Here is a 23,991-nt window from a genome sequence, read left to right on the forward strand (position 1 = left end):
TGATTCATTTGTTTTTAACTGCCCACAAATAAAATCCTTACACTGAGGGAAAGTGTAAATGCATATGTTTAAACAGGACATTTTTATAAAAAAAACATACCAAAAAATTATGGCCAAAAAAGGTCATTGCCAAAATTTCATCCTTTAAAAAACAAAAAGGAATTGTGGGTATTTGCACTAGATTTAGACATCCATATTGTTCTTTTAATAAAGATGAGCTACTAGCAATTGCTCTGCATTTAAATCCTTTCAATTTAGGTAGTTTATTTCAGATATGCACAGGAGAAGGAAGAGGAAAAAACCTCTTACAATGTTTTCAATTCTGTAAAGTCTAAGAAGATTAACATCTGAGCGACTGAACTGCCTTTGGATTTCTATGATGTACTAGTCTATCCAGTAAGTATCTTGATTTCAAAGGTACTAAATGAAGAAAATGAGCACATTATGTAAATGATGAGACACTGCATGGTGCAAAGCTGTTCATGCATGTATACATTCAATACTTAAGTTCAATTCACATAACTTGTTCAAAGGAATGCTTGGTAGAAAGCAGTTGAAGGATTCCTATGATACTCATGAATCAAATGGAAAGGACAGAGAATGGACACATAGCAACTCAGACAAATATGAAGAATTTTTAGCTTTTCATACTCTTGCTTCTTCTTATTTTCTTGTTCTGGATGCTAAACAGAGCATAAGTTTAAAATACATCCCTCTGCGCATAGCTTATTAAGTGTCCAAGGTGTGAATTTTGAGTTGCATTTGCTAAACTTCACTATTATGGTTCAATAGTTGAGAAACATTATCTCGTCCCTGTGGTCAAGTGCAATTACCACCATGAAGGAGATGAAGATTAGTTCTGAATCTGTATTTCTCAATATATAATTGAGACTATTCCGAGTTGCTGCTGCCAGAGCATATATGGTGCAACAAAAATCCATTAATGAAATAGGTCCCATGTTATGGTGATAATATACAAAACCATCATATTGGTGTGCTATGTACAATTTTGAATCCCTATATCCAAAGATATGCATATTTACAAAAGCTAAAGTACACTAAAACAGCATTCAAAATCCCTACTTCCCACCCCCCTCCATAGAAGTGCTACTTCACTTTAAACTCAAGGATTTTACGTGGACCTCTGAACTATAGGCTAAAGTGTGCTGCAATATATAGGCGGAAAAGGGTAAGGTAAAGCCTTTAGTCTCCAAATCTGGTTCCCTAAATTTTATGATCAGCAAATACAACAAACTCTCACATTCAGTCTTTATTAAAAAAAAACAAAAAAAACCCCACAGTATCTCCACATCTTTGCATGCCAGGCCATTCTAATTCCAGACTTCAGGGTGACAGAAGGAATTAGATTCCAAGTCTAACAGTCAGAAAGGGAAAATTGCCTCAGTTAGCAAGCGGTGTATCAGTATATAACCCTAACATTAGTATCAGATACCAAAGAACTATGTTAAGAATTTTAAAGGCACATAACAAGCACTCAAAAATTCAGGTTGTCTGTGCAACCTTAATTTAGCCCTCTTGTGAATATGTACAACACAGTCTTTAAAACAACATATATTCTCCCTTCCCCTCACAAGACTCCTGACTTGGTGCACAGAATGAATGGTGATCACTGAATGGGCTTGTCAATGGAGGAGACAGGCCAGCTGATCAAATTTGCAGGTGTAAAGTATTGAGAGGTATCACTTCGTAGAATAGAAACTTGTACTACAGGTTTAGAATTCCTTGGAACAGTACTCTAAGCCCTGGTCTACACTAGGACTTTAGGTCGAATTTAGCAGCGTTAAATCAATGTAAACCTGCACCTGTCCACACAATGAAGCCCTTTATTTCGACTTAAAGGGCTCTTTTTAAAATCGATTTCCTTACTCCACCCCTGACAAGTGGATTAGCGCTTAGATCGGCCTTGCCGGGTTGAATTTGGGGTACTGTGGACACAATTCGACGGTATTGGCCTCCGGGAGCTATCCCAGAGTGCTCCATTGTGACTGCTCTGGACAGCACTCTCAACTCCAATGTACGATTGTTTGCCGTTGCTCTGATGCAGGGAGGGGCAATTGACGACACGGCTTACAGGGTTGGCTTCAGGGAGCTAAAAAATCAACAAAGGGGGTGGCTTTACATCAAGGAGTATTTCAGGCAGGACTTCACGGAGGGTTCCAATAAGAAATGGTGCACCTAAGTTACTGTTCTTATTGGAACAAGCAGGTTAGTCTGGCCTCTGATTGATACATGGCTAGATTCACCACGCTGCACCTTCTCTGTGAGTGACTGCAGTGTGACCTAGAGGAACGAGTCCCCTAGACGGGGGGCGGCGGGGGGTTTTGCAAATGAGTACAAAACAAATCTGGTCTATTTCTTGTTTTGATACACTCCATCTATCTTTTACATCTCTGGATGGCAGCAGACGGTGCAGAAGGACTGCATGCCATCCACATCTCATGGCTGCTCGGCAGAAGATGATGCAATAGGACTGCTAGCAATCCGTATCACCTGCCTGCTCACCATAAGATGGTTCAATAGGACTGACTGCAGGACTAAAGAGAATGACTTGATCAAGTCACTCCAAATTTAATCCCTGCGCCCATGTCTGCCCAGGCGTTCCTGATCGACCTCACACAGGCGACCAGGAGCACCTCGGACAGGACGGTGACGGCTACCAGTCCTATTGCACTGTCTGCTGCCACAAGGCAATGGGTTGCTGCTGCTGTGTAGCAATGCAGTTCTGCGTCTGCTAGCGCCCAGGAGACATACGGTGACAGTGAGTTGAGTGGGCTCCATGCTTGCCGTGGTATGGCGTCTGCACAGGTAACTCAGGAAAAAAGGCGCAAAACGATTGTCTGCCCTTGCTTTCATGGAGGGAGGGAGGGAGGGAACGGGGGCCTGACGATATGTACCCAGAACCACCCGCGACAATGTTTTAGCCCCATCAGGCATTGGGATCTCAACCTAGAATTCCAATGGGCAGCGGAGACTGCGGGAACTGTGGGATAGCTACTCACAGTGCAACACTCCGGAAGTTGACTCTAGCCTCGATACTGTGGAAGCACTCTGCCGAGTTAATGCAATTAATGCACTTAGAGCATTTTCTGTGGGGACACACACACTCGAATATATAAAACCGATTTCTAAAAAAACGACTTCTATAAATTCAACCTAATTTCGTAGTGTAGATATACCCTAACAATCTTCCTGATGGGAGCTGGGGTTGGTGGATCATCAGTGTAGGTTCCCTTCAAGGGTGCTATCCAAGGACTTGTCTACCCTTTTAATTATCAAGTTTGTTTTTGTGGGGTTTTTTATTTATTTATTTTTATTTACACAGACATTAATCCCTAGTTTGGGATACCAGCATGAAAGGAGGGTGTGTTGGTATAGCTAATTTCCATGGATTTCTTGAAATAAGCTATTCAGTAGAAGCACTCCCTGATTGTGGTACAACTACAACCTCCATAAGGAATTCACTGATTTAATTATATCAGTTTGTCTAAAGTCTTTAGGTACCAGGAACCTATACAAACTGGTTTACCAATAAGAAATCAATATTAGGCTGCAGAACAGCACTGAAACCCCTTTCGTAAATCAGTTGTTACAGGCAACTGCATTGAAAACATGTTCTACGGATACTACAATTCGCCAGCCATGGAGATGGGGAATTTTACTTAACCTTTCCCTAAATGTACATGGCACAAAGGCTCTTCTAAAGTAATTCAGAGGACATTGTTTAACAAAAACAAAAAACAAAAAAACCCTACTTACCCTGGTATATAGCCTTTCCCTTCTGAACCTACCATATTAAAAGTCTCTACAGGATTCCACATGAGAACAGATTAAAGAAAGGTGTTGAATAAATACTTAACGATCAGGAAAGATATCAAATCACAATTGTATGCAAAATAAATCAACTTTTGTGCACACAAGGTAAAACTGTCATTTGATTCCTACAGCAACCTAGAGGATTTACTTGGTGTATTTACTTTTTTTTTTAAAAAAGCCCCATACATACTACAGTTCCTGGTCATTATTGGCCAGCATGTGTCATTTATTGTCCCTAGGAGTTTTGAATTTGGCCTGAAAGATGCTAGATCAGAAATTGTTCATCCAACAAAGTATTGTGTTCTCATATTCGAACATATGCAACCTAAAAAGTTTAGCACAAAAAGTGTTGACAAAAAAAACCCTAAACTGGGAAGACAGATACATTAAGCTACTATATGCCATTTTAAAATAGATGCTTCAAAGATACAAACAATGCCATTTTTAAATTCTCCAATTTAGGTAAGCTATGACAGCTCATGCTGTACAAATGGTAAGTTTTGAGAAAGTCTTAAAGCTCTTTTCTGTCTCCCCTATACAACAAGTGCATTAAAAAAAAAGTGCTAAAAACCCTCTTCCTCAGGAAGTGATTTTAAACAGTCACCTACTTACAATCCTGAATGCATATATTTGCAGATATCAAAACCTGCTATTATTAAATATGAAACTTATGGTTTATAACCACAACATGTGTATTTCACAAGCTTCATCTATTTTTAAATTGATAACCTATAAAAGAACAGGGCTTTTTAAGGGCATTTTACACAAATTGCAAATATACTGGAAAGCACTTTCCAATCTTCTTCTGCTATATTCAAGGTAGGTTAGTTTTGGTCTGTTCAAGAGAAAAGAACTAACTTGACAGGAAGAGCTACCCCACAGGAAAAACTAACCCACAAACTGACATAACAAAATGTGTGCCTAATGAACGGGTCTGAACTACTATCACTGTGCAAGTGTATTAGACTGTTGAGCCATGTAATATAAAAAAAAGGGGGGGTGAAGAGGAGAGGTTAAGGGGGTGCAGCAGTGGAAAAGAGGAAGCCATTTGACTTGGGGAATATCAAGTCTCCCTTTTAAAAATCCACCTTTCCCCTATTAGAGATCAGATACAATACTGGGATGGTGTCCAGTGTGAGGTATATCCCAGAGACCACAGCCCACCATAAAAAACTGAGCAAATATAAAGTCCCAGAGGTTTTTGGTCCTGATGTACTGCAAACAGAAATACTGAGCCCCCAGATCACATTACTCTGGTAGGTATGCATCCTGATTTTATTTTAAAAAACTGCAGCTGATTGAGGAGGGACTTGTTGAGGCTGAATGAGGGAGGAAATAAGTTTGGAAGACTGAAGTAGAGGAAGTTACAAGATGAGAGTTTTAGGGTACATCTACATCCGCATTAAAAACTGCAACACCGAGTCTCAGAGCCTGGTCAGCTGAAGAGCTCTACGTAGCTCAACACCATGTCTCAGCAGATGGTTCAATAAAAGATACATCCAACTTATCTCTCTTCTTAAAGAGAATGAGAATTAAACAAACAATAAGCTGAATTCACCAGCAAGAATAGCTTGCAATTATTCAGGTGAGTAGCCGTGGGCTGAGAAAACCACCCTTGTTACATAAGGCCTTCAGGTGGCACACTGGGCCTCCCTGGATTAGCTCCTACACCAACTACATTATACAAGTACTTGGTCATGGGTCAGCTAAGATTACAATGAAATCTGGGATGACAGAAGTATGTTTACTAGCCTAATATCTGAGCTCTCTCTCCATTCCTCTTTTTCAAGTCAATATTTCATTCTTTATCTATTTGATTCACGGACTGCAATGTGAAACCTACTTTCTTTTTACAAAGTTCCAAACTTATCAAAACAGTAAAACAGACTGCAAAGAGGGTAAATGGGATGGGCTAGGCTAGAGGAGAAAGCTGAACAGAACTGAACGAGCAAATGAAGATTTAATAAAGTTCCAAAACACAAAATGCAGGTATTTCCACTTTTCATTAGGAGAAATCAGTTACATATCCTATTAAGCCAGGACCTTAAACCCATCCTGCTCCGAGTACTTGCCTTGGAACACCCAACAGGAGTTCAGAGTCTTGCAAACTTCGTATTCTTATTGCAGTGTTCTGGTTTAGTATGACCATTGGTCAAACTAGGCCATGATGAGCAGGAGTTTTGCAACTGAGTTTATTGGGAGCAGAACAGAGCCCTTAAAGTTATCCATACAAGAGGATCGTACTGTTTTTGTAGAAGTTTCAACTGGAAAAAATATTATATTGCTTCGTAAGTCTTATTTAGTGACAAAATCTCAGATAGTTCTGCTACAGATCAAACCATAGAAAAAGCCCCCCAAATAATTCAATAAAGCTTGATATTTAAAGAGACTGACTTACCCCTCCTAGGACCCCTCCAATTTTTCTAGGGACAAAGTGTCTCCCCAATTAGCAGGGGAGTGCCAGCAGCACTAGTACCTGGGGCAGTAGTGGCTGCCTCAGAAAGCGGAGAAGGAAGCACTTTGACTGGATAAAAGGGGCTTCATTCAGAGAACTGGAGAAGGAAATAAGCGAAGGGCAGGATGAACTCTGATGCTAGGAGCTCTGGGCGCTTACTATAGTAGGAAGCTGGCTCGGTTCCCCAAGGGCCCCATTGCTTCCCATCGCACCCCACAATCAGAATTGAGCTACCCTATACAATTCTAATCACCTCGTAGTAGCATTTAATTCTGTTTTTGATGGAAATTGTCCAGCCCTACCAGCAGCCTGTACCTTTCTCCTGGATCTCAAAGAAAGGTGCTGGAGAAGAAACAAGTTTCCATCCTGAGAAGAGATCACAACCACTAAGCAGGGATTAAAATCAAACAAACAGTCTGGCTCATGTGTGCAGCACGAGGAAGTTCAGTGAAAGCCAGCTTCACTGGCCTTCCAGTTTGGCCCCTTGAGATGCTGGCATCAGCTCTTCCATTTCCTTTATCTATTTTGGAGTTGAGTCACTTATTTCAACTTCCAACATTTATCAACTTCCAGTAGGGGAAGGGGGTAAAGAAGAAGAGACTCTTCTTTAAATTGGGAAGGAACCCTTTGAGACCAAGACAGGGTAAATCATCATGTCAGTCTTTGTCTATTATTCCATGGATACTCACTTTTCCAGATGGAGGAGGACATCCAAGGATATAATTACAGAAGAATAAGCTGTGAAAAACCATCTGTCTCACATTAAGTTAAAAATCACTTGTGGCAAGTACTGCAACAGAGCTGTGTTTACCAGAATCTAAGATGATCTCCTTCAGGAGGGGAAATGATCCTGCTTATGTGCATTACATGCACAAGGAGACAACTATCCCTTCTGCTTCCACCTCCACCCCACAAAAAATTCTGCACACAATACTGATAAATAGAACAAATATTCTGGCTTGCACGTGAGCTTTAATTGTATCGAAGCCTGAAGCTTTGTTTTGGTTACCAAATGGATGCAGGAAGTCAACAAGACCAGATAAACTGTCCCAGTACATAGCTCTGCTAATTGCTACCATCACTAGATTGACAGAGCTGGATTGAAATAGTATCAACTAAGAGCAAAGTTAAAATTCATTGCTGTTTATTCCTATGGCTACAATGTATAGATGTAGGCCTCAGACTATCAACTGGCTGTAGAAAGTCCATTTTTTAAGAACTGGGAAAATTTGTTGTTAGTTGAATTCCATTAAGAAGTCTTGTCACTTCACAAAGTGAGGGAATTTCAGTCAACTGCCATTTGTAACAATCCTTAACTGTAGTTCTCACTTCTGCCTCTTAGAATCCTGTCAAACATACTGCAGATAGTAAGTAGTGCAAAGTACTTGCTTTTATATCTGAAGGAAAAAAGAACAAAACAAAAACCAAACAAGGGACAGGCATTTTGAAATGGTTTACTTAAGCCAACAGTTGGCTAGCTACCTCAGTTTGCCAATTTGAAAGAGTAAGAGTTTAAACATCATTTTGCTGTAAATTTCTACATCTGGTGGTTCAATGTCTTCTCATGTCAATATACAAAAAAAAAAAAAAAAAGCACTCATTTGTAGACAGGGTAGTAAGTATAGTCCAAGGGTATATCAGTAACATGAGGTACAAGAAAAAATAAATATGTAACTTGAAAATTGATTACTATAATTCTTAGAATATTTTATTTGTGTTTCAGTAATATGGGATTTAGGACTTCAAACCCACTGACCTATACTTAAAGGATACTCTGCCATTATGTCTGCTGCAGTCAAAACCTCATATCAACACAAGGTATGAAGAGCTGGTATTATAGGTATTTATAAGTGCATTGTACAAAGCAATTTGAATAACTAGTCTACTGAAAGGGAATCATTTTTCAATTACAGGAGTGAGGGAAATTTACTGGACAATCCAAATAGTCAATAAATCCAGATGTGGTCTTATTCTTTTTAATTCTCAGTGAAAGAAATTGAACTGTTAAAAGTTTTCTGCTGAAGCTCATATTAAGGCAACAGGAAAATACTCTTAGGATTTGTTATTCCTTTTTTTTGCTCTACTAATTTAGTCCTCAGTTAACATTTAAGTTAACTCAGTTAAGAAGTGGGAAGAACAACAAGAAAATCAGGACTGCTGGAGCTTCCATTTTGTTTACTATCTTGCTTGTGCAGAAGTATGCAACAACTCAGACAGTAGCTGATAAATGCTGTATAAACTGCTTTTGTATAAAACTATGTGAAAACAATTTATGAGTATTTATTCAAATAAAAATGTTAGCTTTGCATGTTTTTTTGCCAGAGTTATAGCAAATGAATTTACCTGCAGAGGTGTTCACAGGGTTAACATCAGAGACTATTTGGAGAAAATCAAATTTCAACTTCTATTAGCATAGCTAGTGTAACAAGAGCAGCACTGTGCTCCACCTACTGTCAGTTGTCCACATCTCTTAAGAGGCAACCAGAGCTTAAAACACAGCACCTTATGCAGATAAAGATCAGATTGCGGACTACCATTTTTCCATTCCACCCCTCTCCCCCCTCACTTCTTCCTGAGGCTGGGGAGACAGGACTTGTGTGTTTCTGCTGGACTCTATCTGTGCTTAAATTCACAAGCATGACTGCGAAGCATGTGAGACTCTCTCTGATAGTTAGCTGCTACCACATACAGTAAGAGAAGTACAATCCTCTATCATTGATCAGTTTAACATTTCTCATATCTCCTCCTCAGTTACACTTGCAATATGAAAATGTTCTCAAATCAAGGAGTAAGGACAGAATGGATGCAATTAGTTTACAGTAACTTCAGAGACTTGAGTGGTGGTGAATTCCTTCCCAACCTCTACTAAGGGAAAATATGGAATTCTTTTGACAAACAACAATTAGACTGTTGGTGGTTGTTCTCAACACTGATCTTTCATACAGTGATAGAATGATGAGCAAACAGCCAGACTTACTGGCCTACTGTTAGGTTGGCATAGTTGATATATATAGCAAAGCGTACCATTCCTTCAATAAGTTATCATATTTCTGAGCTCATGAAGAATACAGATTTGATGGAAGTGGAAGTTCTCGTTATGCCAAAGAACTTTTATAGAACAGGGAGTGAAAATACAGCCTTACACTGCACCTCGACAGTTATCACTCTAAACTTGGGAGAACCATCTCTGGGAGATAACAGTTCACTCTTAATAACTGAAAGCATTTACCTCTACTCATAATTGTCAGCTAGGGTGCCAACTGCAGTAGTTTGTCATCAAGATTTATCCAACACAACTACAAAATGGTCACACTTCATAGTGTCTGCATGATGCCTGCTGCAATTTCTGTGCGCGCACACATTTTTAAAGAACTGTTTTCTATTTATTTGAAAGAGATCCCTAAAATTTCTTATAGCTAACGCTTGCTGACATATACAATAAGCACAGACAACTCTGATATGCTGACAAATAGCAAAAACTCGTTATTCAGTTCCATGAATGCCAAGATTGGAAATTGCTATCTGAAGCACCAACTGAAAGTTTAAACACACAGTATTCATATCATAAATGAAAGATTTTTTTTAAAAAAAAGACAAAAAACAACAAAAAAAAAGCCACACACCAACACATTTAGTAGGGAACATCAAATTGTTTCTCTTCACTACAATGGCACCTGTGGTCACAAGAGATTCTGCAGTACTTCTCATAAAAATGAAACTCAGCGTCTGGGCTAAATTCCAATTCTGGTAGTTGGATTCTGACTGGAGAATGTAGGCAGGCAGTCATTTTTTTAATTATAGATCTTCACTTCCTCTCCTAAAAACACTTAAGCATTACTTCTGCAAACAGATTATTAGAGAGAATAAGGAAAGAAATAGCTAAAGTAGCTATCTATGGAGTACTGTAGAACTTATTGGGATGAAAGAAGCTTTATAAACCTACAGTATTTGATCAGAAGAATCTAGAAGGGAAAGCCAGGGGGAAAAAAAAAGCACGCGCATCCCTTAGGGACACCATCAATAACAATTTTTTATTTTTCTGTCTGTTACAGCTAAAGACTTCAGTGAAAAGTCTAAAATAGGATTTAATTGTTTACTTTCTTCATTTGACAGCACCTTTGTCCACTTTCCCCACTGCTCAAGAGACCCTCATAAAACAAGGGAGCAAAGACCCTTACAAAGTATATATGAATTTTAAAGAGTTCTCAGGACACTTCAAACACTATGCCGTGGAAAACTGAGACTTAAAGTTAGCTAATTTTAAAAAGTATTCAGGTCCACAATTTCCTTTTAAAAAGATTTGTAAATCATGACTGCATCTCATTTTTGAAGGAAATGTTATTGAAAGTTACTTTTAAATTGGTTGTATAATCTTATTTTATCTAAAAAAAATTCATGTATTCATTGGTGCTGACCTCATACAATTTGAAATAAAGATGTTAGCATCTGTATGCCATTTGGTATGGCTGATTTTTGTTCACTGAAATTTAGTTCTATTTTAACTGTGCTTTTCGAAATCTATTTTCATCATGGAGACAGGAGGAGGAACACTGATCTACTCGAAGACACTCATTGCTTGAAACAGGACTTGCCCATATTTGGTTTTTGCATACACCTATAGATATTCCTTCAGCTCTACTTAGGTGAGATCCTCTGATTTGAGAGACTGAAAACATTAAGCTCTGCAGCTGTGGTGGAGTTAGAGAAGTCCTAGTAGACTTAAGAACAAAGAGAAAAGAGGGACAGTATTCAACAACAGTACAATTCAAGCACTGTCTATTGGTATCTATTTGCATAATCCTTTATGCATTACTCAGGGTGCATATTATATGCTCTATTCCAAAAGAAAAATAAAGAGACCCTTATCAAAGTTATGTTAATGCCAATGCAAGATTTTGTTCTTATACTATGAATGAGGCCTCAAGAGCTCAGTTTTACTAATTATAATACTTTATTAGCAACAATTAGCACGCTATACAAATAAGCCATTTAACTAAATAGAGAGATATACTCCATGAAGAGTCCTTACAATCAGGTTTTCAACAGTCTAGCTGCTGTAGCTGACAGTTCACAATTGCAGCCATTCATTAGAGTTCCTGGAATATAGCCTGTGCTGTTCACATTGGTCAGCTATCTCTGGAAAATGATCTGTACTCTGCTCCTTTTCCAACATGCCTGGTAATATTTTGCTCCAGAAGTCTGCCAAACATGTAGGAGGTTTGAACAAGCTCTCTCAATAATGTATTCTTTTAAGAGTGGCAACATATTTTTTCAAGTGCCAAAACACAGTCCTAAGCTAGCATGTAAATTTGGACCCAACAGACAGCTTCACGATTTGAGTATCCACCTTTCCGCACCTCTACCAAAACAAGACATTATATTTCAGAAGTCCAATTTAATTGGACTATTTCACTAGATTATTAAGATCTGCAATTTCATTTCACCAAGAACTTTAATTTGTACTATTTTTAAAAATTAAAAATGAAAGACCAGCTGGAATTTTCTTTTTAAATTTTGACATTTTCTTCATTTCCCCAACATATATGGGGATTTCAACACTTAGATCTAGCATACTGACTAAATGTACTATTTCCTCCATCCTCAAATATCATTGCATTTTATTCAGTCCACTGACTTAATTTGGAGAAGGGAACCAAAACTGTTTGTTATGCAAGTTATGAGACGTATCTGCAGTCTAAAGCATTTTCCCCCTCTTTGTAAAAGCATCTGCTAAAATCAGTAAGGTTTTTTGTTTTTTAAATCTTTGTTGCATACCAACATTTCTCTATCCCTCGCTCCTGACATTTGAGCTTCACTGACTAATCATTTCCTCATTATTCACTGGGTCAACAGTAGGACTAGCTACAATTGATTTTTTCAAAATCTTGTAAAAGAAAAAATATTAAGTAAGGGTTACCAAAAAACAGATCCAAACTACAGGCTGCTTGTCACCTTACAAGAAACATTTTAGATCTGGTGTATATAGTCCATCAGTAACAATACACCTTAAGACACAGTTTCATACTGTCTGCACAGATGCTACGTCACTCTGCATACAAATTAAAGTTTGTATGAATCCTATCCATCCCATTTTAACTTTAAAAACAGTTACTCACATTTAAATATGTAACAGCTTACAAAATAAATAGAAACCCTGTATATGCAGGGCTACGTATGAACCATTGAAAGACCAACATTTGAGATTCTTTTAAAAAGTTACCTATATAATGAATTTATTCTTTTGTCAAACTACAAGTGCTGTAATTTAATCAGAGGTATCAAACATCCAACCATTTGATGTATTTACATGAACCATAATGATCAAATGATACGAAAATTAAATGTTCATTTTTAGAAGTTTCTAGCCCTTATGGTTGCAAAAAAAAAAAAAAATCCTTCAAATCCTGCACTGTGCCAAGTGTAAACTAATAGTGTTAGCTTCCCGAGTCTGCAGGCAGCCTGAAACAATGATTCAAAGTGTAAACGCTAAAAACTCTTATTAATTTCAATCACACTGTCAACTCTAAGCCCAATTATGACATTTCAAGGTCAAACTATTTCATTGCTGATCATTTTAGCAGTAAAATGGGTGCAAGTGAAGCCCACAGTAGGTTGGAATTTAAGTTCCTGAGAAGGAAAAACTGAACCAAGAAAACAGAGGAAAACATTCAAAACGGAAAGAAAGAGAAAGGAAGAAGAAAAATAGCAGTGGTCCTGAAAGCGAACATGGTTTTCCTACCAAGTGATAACGAATGCAATAAGAAGGTACTGAACAAATAGCTAAGCACTGGTTTACTACACAAGGGCCATTCATATTTTCCCCTGGACTTTTTCTGTAGTTTGAGGGAAGCAGGCTGTCCTAAATTTATACTCTAGCCCATGTACCATGATTTAAATGGAAATTTGGCCCCCTCCACTGAATGACTGACACCAGCGTTAGACTATATAACACTCCAAGCCTAATTCTCTCCGCTATGCAGTCTCCACTGTAGTCCATTGTACTATACTGTGTTAACTGAAGGCAGATTTTGACCATCCAAAATTTAAACTTTACATTTAAAAAAATCTGAGTTGTTACAAAAAGACTGCTTGGAAAAAAAGGGGTCCATCTGCGTCTAGCTTGCTGACTGTTCTAGGCGACCTGTAAATAGGGTTAAGATTCACAAGAAATGCTCCACTGGCAAGGATAAAGGCATTCAACATAAAGTTTACCTCTTTTAGGTCCCCTGAATTCAGTCTTCTCCTGTTAATATTGCCCCAACATACAAAATGCTTGTGAATGTACATTCATGGAAGGCCACTGAAGCACGGAACTGGCCTACTTGGGACAAGAGTGAACTGTATTCAGTTAAGGCACCCTGTCAACTTCAGATCTTATCAATTACCTGGAATTACTTCCATTTTTGTATTATATGCAACTTCCACCCCCCACCCCCACTTCCCCAGCAACTTCTTCCTTCCCTCCTCCCATTAATATTTTCCTAGGTTTTTTTTGGAAAAAAAAAAAGTTTCTCTTCTGTGTTGCTGCATGAAAGACACACACAAACAGGGAAAGCATCTGCACAGGAGAAACAGTAACATTATCTGTACAAAGAGTGCTGTGAAACAAAGTAAACAAGTCCTGTTCAGTTATGGCATTTGTACACAAAGACAAATGTGATTTAAGTTGACTATCTTGTGCTTTCTTATGCGAACTGTATAAGATTTTGCAAGTTATTTAATTTCTTAGGCCTCAAGCATGCAAACTGTCCCATATGGACTGACTCCTACACAGAGCCCCACTGAAATCTCTACCTGTGCATAACAGCTTGAAGGAATGGGGTCTTTGTTTATAGGGTTCAAAAAGGCTTTAAACACCCACGCAACGAAGTATATCCAGTACTTTACCCTCACTAAAAGCTAGCCTCAAATTTCATAGGTTTCCTTGGTTAGTGCAACGTCATGGACGCTGAATATACTTTCATGTCACACCATGCAGAAATAAAAGATTGAGAAATATAGGCTCCTTAAGAGAAGCACAGAAATTGGGGTACTCAGCATAGAAACTAACACAGGAAAAGAGGATGTTTAGAATATAACTGTCAGTTCCTAGTTCTTATTTGCAGATTTACTTTTAGATAGGAATAACTAAAAGTTTCTGAACAAAGTATTTCTCCCTTAAAAACAAAATCTTTTGAAAAAAGGTACAGATAACGGTCTTCATTGCATTAGTACTATCTTGTTAAGCACTCCTACAGAGATTCCCAAAGAAGTTATGACATGAGGCAAGGAAGTTGAAGAGGCAGAAAAGGCATCCTGTAAGATTTCACTGTAGCAAAAGTGCTAAGGGAATATCCACAACAAATGTGATGTCTTTTGGAAGTGTGGAAGCTATTTTGAGCTTTATGGTAGTCACTACAGTGACTTATAATAAAGTTAATCTTTTAAGGTAACAGACTTCCAAAGATCTGATAACTTTTAGTGTTTATCAACAAACAAACAGTCAGCAGTTCATAGTTTTGATAATGACTATAAGAATTTGTTCTACTTGTCATCAAACCCCCAAGCCCATTATACTGTGATTACACAGTATATCAGATTGTGCCTGGAGGAGTCTTCAGATTTTGTACCAACATATTTCACAGTTAATAACCTGATGCTGAAACCCCTCCCCTTTAAAAAAAAACTGGAAATCAGTGTTTTGGATTAAGCTCTTATGGATTTTAAAACTATACCTTATAAGAGAGCTGCTGAAATTATGCTCTACCTTCCCCCACATGAGAGCAAGTTTTTACTAGTACTACTCTGCACAAGCCAGATTTTTACATGTCAAAGCTTGGTACTTTTTTCTAGATGTGTGTACTGTTGCATGACATGTCTTTGAATGAGAATATTTTTCATTTTGAAATGGTTATTCTGGTTCCCTAAAGAACGATAGGCATATTATACACATTTCTGTCTTCTTGTTCATAATAATCTGAACTGTAACAATGTACTTAGCTCCCTTTACATCACAAGGTTGCCCCACCAAGATCATTTTCAACCCTTAACACACTCCTTTCCCTGAAAGCCTCCTTCAAATTCAGGCATATTAGATTAGTTTAGGTCACAGAACTTTACCCATCCAGCAAAACCTACAGCATAGGTTTTTAGTTTGTTTTTTTAAATATGTATACTTTAAGGAATATTAAGTCTATCTACATCAGAGGAAAAATAAAGAAAAAAACCCAACACTTTGCAACTCACACAAATCAATTGATATAATGCTCTCACTGTAACCTTTACTAAAGTTAATAAAATATGACTGTTCCAGTCAATATTGCTTAACAAAATGATTCTCCATTATTGATTAAGTTAACGTCTACGAGGGGATAAGAGATTCCCTAAGAATGGTTATTCTAAAAGTAGAGAGAGGGTCACTTTTGTTCAAGTCACTGGACCACTGTATAAAATAAATCCAAAAAAGCTTAAATTATGCTAATATATACAAGTATTTTCCTAATTTATACTGCTATTGAACTTGATTTGTATGATCTTTGCAATCAGGAAAGATGGTTAATGCTAGTTCTCTTCAAATTAACCAAAACACACCACACATTGGGTGGTCTCTGGAGTACAGTGGTTTTGTTGCTTTTTTTTTTTTAACTACTACAATATAGCAATTAAGCCATTTTCTCCCACCTATTAGCAGTTGACAGCTTTGAAATGCATTCAAAGAGATGGGCTAAGAACTACTTCCTCATATATATATATATTTTACACACACACACTTACTTGTTACCTGCCAACTACATGTAGGAGAACAAGTAGTTACATGAATTTTTAAAAAGTTATAATAAAATAGTTCATACCTGTCTTCATCACCATCAACAGGAATAGATATGCCAAATACAGAGCTTGCAAGACTGTTCATAGGAGTAGTTGCAGGTAAGTGAAGAGGATTCGTTAGAGTGTCTGGAATGGGAGGCTTCACAAGAGGCTTACTTTCAGCAATGAGAGAAAGTGGTGGCTGAGGTAGGGGTTCTGATTTTCTTCTAGTATCATCAATCTGGCCTACTAAAGGTTGAGTCTGACTCTGAAACTGTCCAAGGTTGGATTGTGGCACATTTGTAAGTACATTAGTTGTGCCTTGCATTAGTGAAAGTCCAACATGTTGTTGAACCACACTGGTACTCCTACTGACAGATGTATGGCTGGTCAGCTGTGACTGAACTAAACTAACAGGGACATTTGGCATAGTAACAGAAGTGGTAGACACAGTAGGCACACTTGTACCGGGCACAACTGCAGGCACATTCTGAACTCCAGACACTATAGCATGAGGAGCACTAGGCATTCCAGACACTTGACTACTTCCACCCATTTGATGCGGAGTCATGGATTTCTGTTGCACAACCCCTGTATGTCCAATGCTTTGCTGCACCACACCTCCTGGTTGCGGTATGACAGTCTGACTAGGTGGGGTCTGGCCACTCTGCATCAATCCTGATCCCTGTCCCACTGCTTCACTAGGCTGTGGTGAAACTCCCATCATCGGTGCTCCAACAGGTGAAGGATTCTGGCCAGCCACCTGGCCCACAGGAAGGCTGGAAGCCCCAGTACTTGGAACAGAGCTTGTAGTAGCTTGTTGAATAGTTCCTTGACTCTGCATAACTGTCATGTGTTGCATGTATTCTGTCTGGCCAGAAGCTTGTGTTGGCAGTAGATGCACTGGTGGAATTTGGGGCTGAGGATAAGCAAATTGCTGAGGTTGAGTCACTGGTACATTTGCTTGCTGTACCTGCTGCTGTGACATGGGCATGGTCTGTTGGGCTACTGTTACATTCGGAGGTGGCATACCCTTCCCGTTAGGTCCCCCCTGTACAACACTTTGTGCATTTACCTGTGACTGGGTTTGCTGCGGCAGCACCACAGTCTGCTGACTTGTTACTGTAGCTCCAGAATACATTGGCTGAGCAGTACTTTGAGGAATGGCCCCGCCTATGGGCTGCTGCAGCTGCTGTTGCTGCCCAATGACAAAATTAGGTTGCTGTAAAGAGGGCTGGTTCATTTTCTCCGCCTGGAGCAGCTGTGACACAGCAGTAAGGGAGCTGTCAGCTAGGGACTCTGGGCCCTGTGCCGATGCTGGCACCGCTGACATTACCATGGAGCCCCCCGTGGCACCCAAGCCACTGTCTCTTTCCTGAGCAGCCTGCTCAAAGGTGCTGCTATGTCTAATACAATCCCCAGTCCTGGCCAGGACGCCACTACTGTCCGAGTCCCGGTCGTAATATTCCATACACGTCCATCGTCCCCGCCTATACGGCTCCCCTGTACCGTGATCCAGCTTGATCACCCTGAAGCGTGAACTGCATGCGGCCGCAGTCGTCTGAGGCATGGTCCCGGGAGCGGAAATCTGAGCACTGCTGCCTCCTGCCGCCGCGGAGGGGACTTGGACAGCAGCCACTTGGGGCACCGCGGTGCTTTTGGGCATGGCCCCCCCGTTAGCAGCAGTCGGCGGAGGCGCAGCAGCAGCCGCCGCCGCCAGCTGCCCATCCAGGAGAAGGTTAGGGGAGACAGCACCGGGAGTTTCGGCGTCACCCACGTTGTTAAGGGTCTCCTCGGAGGAGCTCCTTTCGCAGACATCCTCCGGGCCGTAGTCCGTGGCCCGTGACACATCGAAGATCTCGGAGGAGACATCCTCGGTGCGGGACTCGTCTGGGTCGTCCAGGCTCTCAGTGTCCTCAGTGATGCTGCTGGCCACCTGGGCCGTGGTCACGCTTGTGATCTGAAAGCAGCTCTTCTTCTTGGCCGGCATCTTGGACATGGTGCCTCCTTGGGGAGGGAGTTCTGCCAGCGCGGGTGAAGCTGTCTGCACCCCGGGGAGAAGGCAGAGTCCGAGCCCGTCCGAGGGAGAGGCGAAGGTTGTCACGATCAATTGGCCGAGACCCAAACGCTATTATACATCTTCTGGCTCCCTCCTCAAGCGTCCGGATCAGCCACAGAGCCCCAAGCTCACCGGGCACCACACCGGGCTGGTGGTCGGCTGGGCTCCTCCTCTTCCTCCCCCTTCCGCAGAGCTGCGGGCCCCTCAGCAAGCCTCCTCCCTCTCGCCGGACAGAGGGCTGTGGTGACCGGGCTCCAGGCCTCCGCTTTCCCCTCTTGAAGCCAAGCGGCCTCCTCGGCCTCGCAGTGCGGCCGCAGCGGCAGTACCAGGCGAAGCTCTCCAGCAGGCTTCCTGCTCCTCGCAGCGCGCCGGGGTGGCGGCGTCCGGCAGCCGCGGGGCTCCTGGGCGGGCGAGCAGGCCGCTCGTGTGAGAGCCAGTCAGTCCCTGAGCGAAGAGGAACCACAGCAGTGGCGGCCGGGTGAGGCCAGGCCCCCTGGCTCCCCCGCCCGCCCCGTCTCTTGTAGTCTCTACCTGGAGATCAGCACCAGGCGCATCTTGGAAGGAACGAGCCCGCGCGCAGCGACCCCAGACAGTCCCAGAGGCGACAGCCGAGACACCGTCCCCGAGGCTCCGCGAAGCGACGGGCGCAACCCCCGGCCCGCAGGCGGGGCGGGGTATCGAGCAGCGTTGGGCCCAGCCCCCGCTCGGTGCGCTCCGCACTCAGGCACCGAGGGAGCTCAAATTCAAACTGCTCACTCCCCTCTCTCAAGATGGGGCTCAAATTGTACGCAATGCATTGTGGGAAGAGCGATGACACTCACGCCCCTCTCCCAATCCAGCACCGTGCTGACATCGACCCCTTAGACCCGCCCCCTGCCCACGCACTGGCGGACATTCGTTCCCAGGCAGAGCGCAGGGTGGACCTAGGGCTGAGCTGGGCTGGGCTACCACGTAGGGGTGAAAACTCCTCCTCAGAGCGTCGTATTAACCGTTTGGAATGTTCCATCGCCTGGCGTCCCCCGCCCGCACGGGTGTGGTACCGCCCTGAGGTGAAAGGGGTGAGCGCCCGCCTGCATGTTTAGGGTTGTGTGTTCACGGGGGGATATGTCCCTTCCCCGTCCCCAAACGGGGCCCCGGGTTCAGTATGGGGGATCTGCTCCCTCCGCCCCCCACGGGCCACGCATTCAGTACGGCGCTACGCCCCCTCCCCCCCACGGGGCCCAGTGTTCAGTAGGGAGATACGCCCCTTCCCCGCACGCACGGGCCTCGGGAGCGGCTCGGCGGATACTCCCCCTCCCCCGCCTGGGGACAAGTACCGGGCATACGCCCCCTTCCCCCACGAGGCCCCGGGGGCAGTACGGCGGCACGCCCCCTTTTCTCGCTTTCCCGGGGGCCTGTGGAGCGGTACTGGGATGCGCCCCCTCCCCACACGCGGCGCCGTGTTGAGTAGGGACGTACGCCACTTCCCACCACGGGGAGACGCCCCCTCCCCTGCTGCCCACAGGGCCCCCGTTTCACTATGGGTCTAGGACCTCGTCTTTAATTTGGAGGTACGCTCCCTTCCCCCACAGGGCCCCTTGTTCAGTACGGGGAGACCCCCATTTTCCTGCAAGGTCTCTTGTTCAGTGTGGGACTGTGTCCCCCGCATTACTCTATGTAAAGTTGGGGATATGGTCTGCCTCGGCCAGGGCCCTGTGTACAATCTAGGGAGACGTCCACTACTCCTCGCAGGTCCTTGGGTTGAATATTGCGATACGTGCTCCTCCCACACTATAGACCCCCTGTTCAGTATGGGGATACACCCTTTGCCCCCACAGCAACCCCCAGTTCAATAAGCAGATGTGCCCCCCCATCTACTCCTTCACAATCAATAGAGGGATATGCCCCCCTTCAAAGGGATCATATTTAGGCACCTGAAGATAAGCAGAATTATTTTCTGAAGTGCTGAGTTTAGAGTACCCACAAATTCTGTAACAGTCCATGGGAGCTGCATGTTCTCAGCACCTTTAAAAATCAGGCACTTATGTTTGGGTGCCTAAATATGGACATAAGGGTTGAGCCTCAGGAACTTATATCAGAGCTCTGAACTCCGTTTTTATGGTTTTAAAATCGTGTATAAGTTTTGACAGTTGGTGGGTCTTTCATGAAATTAATGAATTAAGTAAATTTTCGGGGGCTGGATCCTTAATACAGAAATGCAGCATGCAGAAACTACAAGTCACAGCATTCAATGCTTCATACTGACTCAAGAAGCTTGGCTGCAGTTGAATGCTAGAAACCTGCAGTTTTTCTGAGACGCTAAAGTGGTGTTCAGAATGAGGGCATGTCTACACTGGCAGAGTTACAGCGCCACTCAGAGAGCACTGAAGGGAAACTGCAGTTGTGTGTTCACACTATCAGCTGCCTGTGCAATAGTGTGTTCATACTTGCGGCACTTGCAGCAGAATTCGGAGCCATGCACTCTGGGAAGCTATCCCACAGAGCACCTTTCTCTTCTGCCGCTAAGATTTGTGGGAAGGTGGAGGGGGTCGCAGGGCATCCTGGATCCTGTCCCAATGACCCATGATGCATCGCTTCGCATCACAGAAATCCCTGTGCTTCCGTCCGCATTTGGCACCATCTTTCAACAGTTTTTGTACTGCCCGCCATGCCTCTTTGGGCTGCAGGAATGGATCCCGAACTGCTGACCAGTATGCTGCTCACTCTGACCAACACATCACGATTGGCAGTGGAATTATTCCTTAAACTACAAAGGCAAGAGGAGTCTGACATTGATCTCGCCATGCATAGTAGCTACAACCCAATATTGCATGTGGCATTCATGGAGGTGCTGACCGCAGTGGAACACTGCTTGTGGGCTCGGGAAACAAGCACGGAGTGGTGGGATCACATTGTGATGCACGTCTGGGATGACAAGCAGTGGCTGCAGAACTTTCGGATGAGGAAAGCCACATTCATGGGACTGTGTGATGAGCTCGTCCCTGCTCTGTGGTGCAAGGACACAAGAATGAGAGCTGCCCTGTTACTGGAGAAGCACGTGGCATAAACAGTGCGGTCGCAAAGTTTGCAGATGATACTAAACTGCTCAAGATAGTTAAGACCAAAGCAGACTGTGAAGAACTTCAAAAAGATCTCACAAAACTAAGTGATTGGATAACAAAATGGGCAAATGAAATTTAATGTGGATAAATGTAAAGTAATGCACATTGGAAAAAATAACCCCAACTATACATACAATATGATGGGGGCTAATTTAGCTACACCTAATCAGGAGAAAGATCTTGGAGTCATCCTGGATAGTTCTCTGAAGACGTCCACGCAGTGTGCAGCGGCAGTCGAAAAAGCAAACGGGATGTTAGGAATCATTTAAAAAGGGATAGAGGATAAGATGGAGAATGTCTTATTGCCCTTATATAAATCCATGGTATGCCCACATCTTGAATACTGCGTACAGATGTGGTCCCCTCATCTCAAAAAAAGATAGACTGGCATTAGAAAATGTTCAGAAAAGGACAACTAAAATGATTAGGGCTTTGGAACAGGTCTCATATGAGGAGAAATTAAAGAGGCTAGGACTTTTCAGCTTGGAAAAGAGGAAAATAAGGGGGGATATGATAGAGGTATATAAAATCATGAGTGGTGTGGAGAAAGTGAATAAGGAAAAGTTATTTACTTGTTCCCATAATATAAGAACTAGGGGCCACCAAATACAATTAATGGGCAGCAGGTTTAAAACAAATAAAAGGAAGTTCTTCTTCACTCAGCGCAGAGTCAGCCTGTGGAACTCCTTGCCTGAGGAGGTTGTGAAGGCTAGGACTATAACAGGGTTTAAAAGAGAACTGGATAAATTCATGGAGGTTAAGTCCATTAATGGCTATGAGCCAGGAGGGGTAAGGAATGGTGTCCTTAGCCTCTGTTTGTCAGAGGGTGGAGATGGATGGCAGGAGAGAGATCACTTGATCATTACCTGTTAGGTTCACTCCCTCTGGAGCACCTGGCATTTGGCCACTGTCAGTAGACAGGGTACTGGGCTGGATGGACCTTTGGTCTGACCCAGTATGGCCATTCTTATGTTCTGTGTTCACTGTGGAAGCTGGCTACTCCATATTGCTACCAATCGGTCAATAATCCGTTCAGAGTGGGAAAGTCTACCGCTAGATTCATGTTGATGGAAGTGTGCAGGGCCATTAATCACATCCTGCTCCGAAAGACCGTGAAGGGGCAACGTGCATGACATTATAGATGGTTTTGCACAAATGGTTTCCCTAACTGAGGAGGGGAAATAGATGGCACACATATTCCAATTTTGGCACCAGACCACCTAGCCACCGAATACATTAATCACAAGGGGTATTTCTCAGTTGTTCTCCGGGCGCTTGTGGATCACCGTGGGCATTTCACGGACATTAATGCAGCCTGGTCCGGAAAGGTTCATGATGCACGCATCTTTTGGAACACTGGCCTGTTCAGGAAGCTGCAAGCAGGGACTTTCTTCCCAGACCAGAAGATCACCGTAGGGGAAACTGAAATGCCCATTGTGATCCTGGGAGACCCCGCCTACCCTTAATGCTGTGGCTTATGAAACCATACACGGGGCAACTTGACAGCAGCAAGGAGCAGTTCAACAACAGGCTGATCAAGTGCTGAATGACTGTTGAGTGTGTTTTTGGCCATTTAAAATTTTGCTGGCCCTGCCTCTATGGGAAGCTGGACATGGCCGATGACAATATTCCTATGCTTACAGCGGTATGCTGTACGGTCCATAATATTTGTGAAGGGAAGGTGAAAGCTTTCCTCAGGGCTGGATTGCAGAGGCTCAGCACCTGGAGGCTGAGTTTGAACAGCCAGAGAGCAGGGCTATTAGAGGGGCACAGCGTGGGGCCATAAGGATCAGGGATGCCTTGAGGCAGCAATTTAAAGCTGAAAGCCACTAATATTTGTTGATATGCTCGGGAATGCAGTGCTTGTAATGCTAGGAGGTGATTGGTGCAGAAGATCCAATATGTGGGTTTAACGTAATTGTATGTTGCTTTGCAGTCCTCTTTTTGCTTTCAATTAATAGAATAAAGATTGCTTTCAAACCAACACAATTCTTTTATTAAAAGACAACAACCAGAGGAAAGAGTCAAACAAAAAAACCCATCAGCAGTGAGGGGGATAGGGGAAGGGAAGGTCCCAGGAGAAGTAGGGGTCCCAGGACGGCTAAAGATTTGTGTATGTCCAGGGATCATATCCAGCCTTCTCCTTTGGAGTACAATGCAGTGGTTACTGTGCTTCAGCAGTGCCAAACTGCAGAGGGATGGGTGTTGCGTGCAGTGGCTAGTGGGAGTCTGCAGTGCTGGACTGTGATGGGGGAGGAGTGGAATGCCATGGGTATACACTGGAGCCAGGAGGTTGATAAGAGTGTGTTGGCACTGTCTGGGGGGCGCATGGGAAAGAGTTTTACGACAGCGGCTGCACGGGAGGGCGGGTGCCGAGCTGCTCGGTTTGAAGAGCTAGTATTGCCTGGAGCTTGTCTCCTTGGCGCTCCATAAGCTTGAAGAGCTGCTCTGTGGCTTCTTTCTGATGTGCCACGTTCTCCTTTCGGTCCCTCTTCTCGCTGTCCTGCCACTCCTTCAATTCCTGTTTCTCGGCGGCGGAGCGCATCATAACATCACGCAGAAAGTCCTCCTTAGTTCTTCTTGGCCGCTGTCTAATTCTGCGCAGCCATTCAGCCACCGAGAACAATGACGGAGGCTGGGCTCCCAAGGTCATCTGTGTGCAGTTTAAATGCAACATTTTACAGAAGCAGTATTGTTTGCGACACAACACTGATTCAGTGTTTTAAAACACAGCCAGTGCTCACACACCTGTCACT

The 23,991-nt window shown here is 42.9% G+C and overlaps 1 protein-coding gene across 1 annotated transcript in view; it reads right to left on the minus strand.

Annotated features, from left to right (window-relative positions):
• TSC22D2 (TSC22 domain family member 2) overlaps positions 1-18,074 on the minus strand; it is a 34,457-nt gene extending 16,383 nt beyond the window's left edge. Inside the window, exon 1 of the mRNA XM_048863471.2 lies at positions 16,120-18,074. Within this exon, the coding sequence (XP_048719428.2) occupies positions 16,120-18,074 (1,955 nt within the window). The remainder of the gene's footprint in view (positions 1-16,119) is intronic.
• Between the last annotated feature and the right edge of the window lie 5,917 nt (positions 18,075-23,991).

Source organism: Caretta caretta, chromosome 9, assembly GCF_965140235.1.
Source record: "Caretta caretta isolate rCarCar2 chromosome 9, rCarCar1.hap1, whole genome shotgun sequence".
In the NCBI taxonomy this organism is placed as follows: domain Eukaryota; kingdom Metazoa; phylum Chordata; order Testudines; family Cheloniidae; genus Caretta; species Caretta caretta.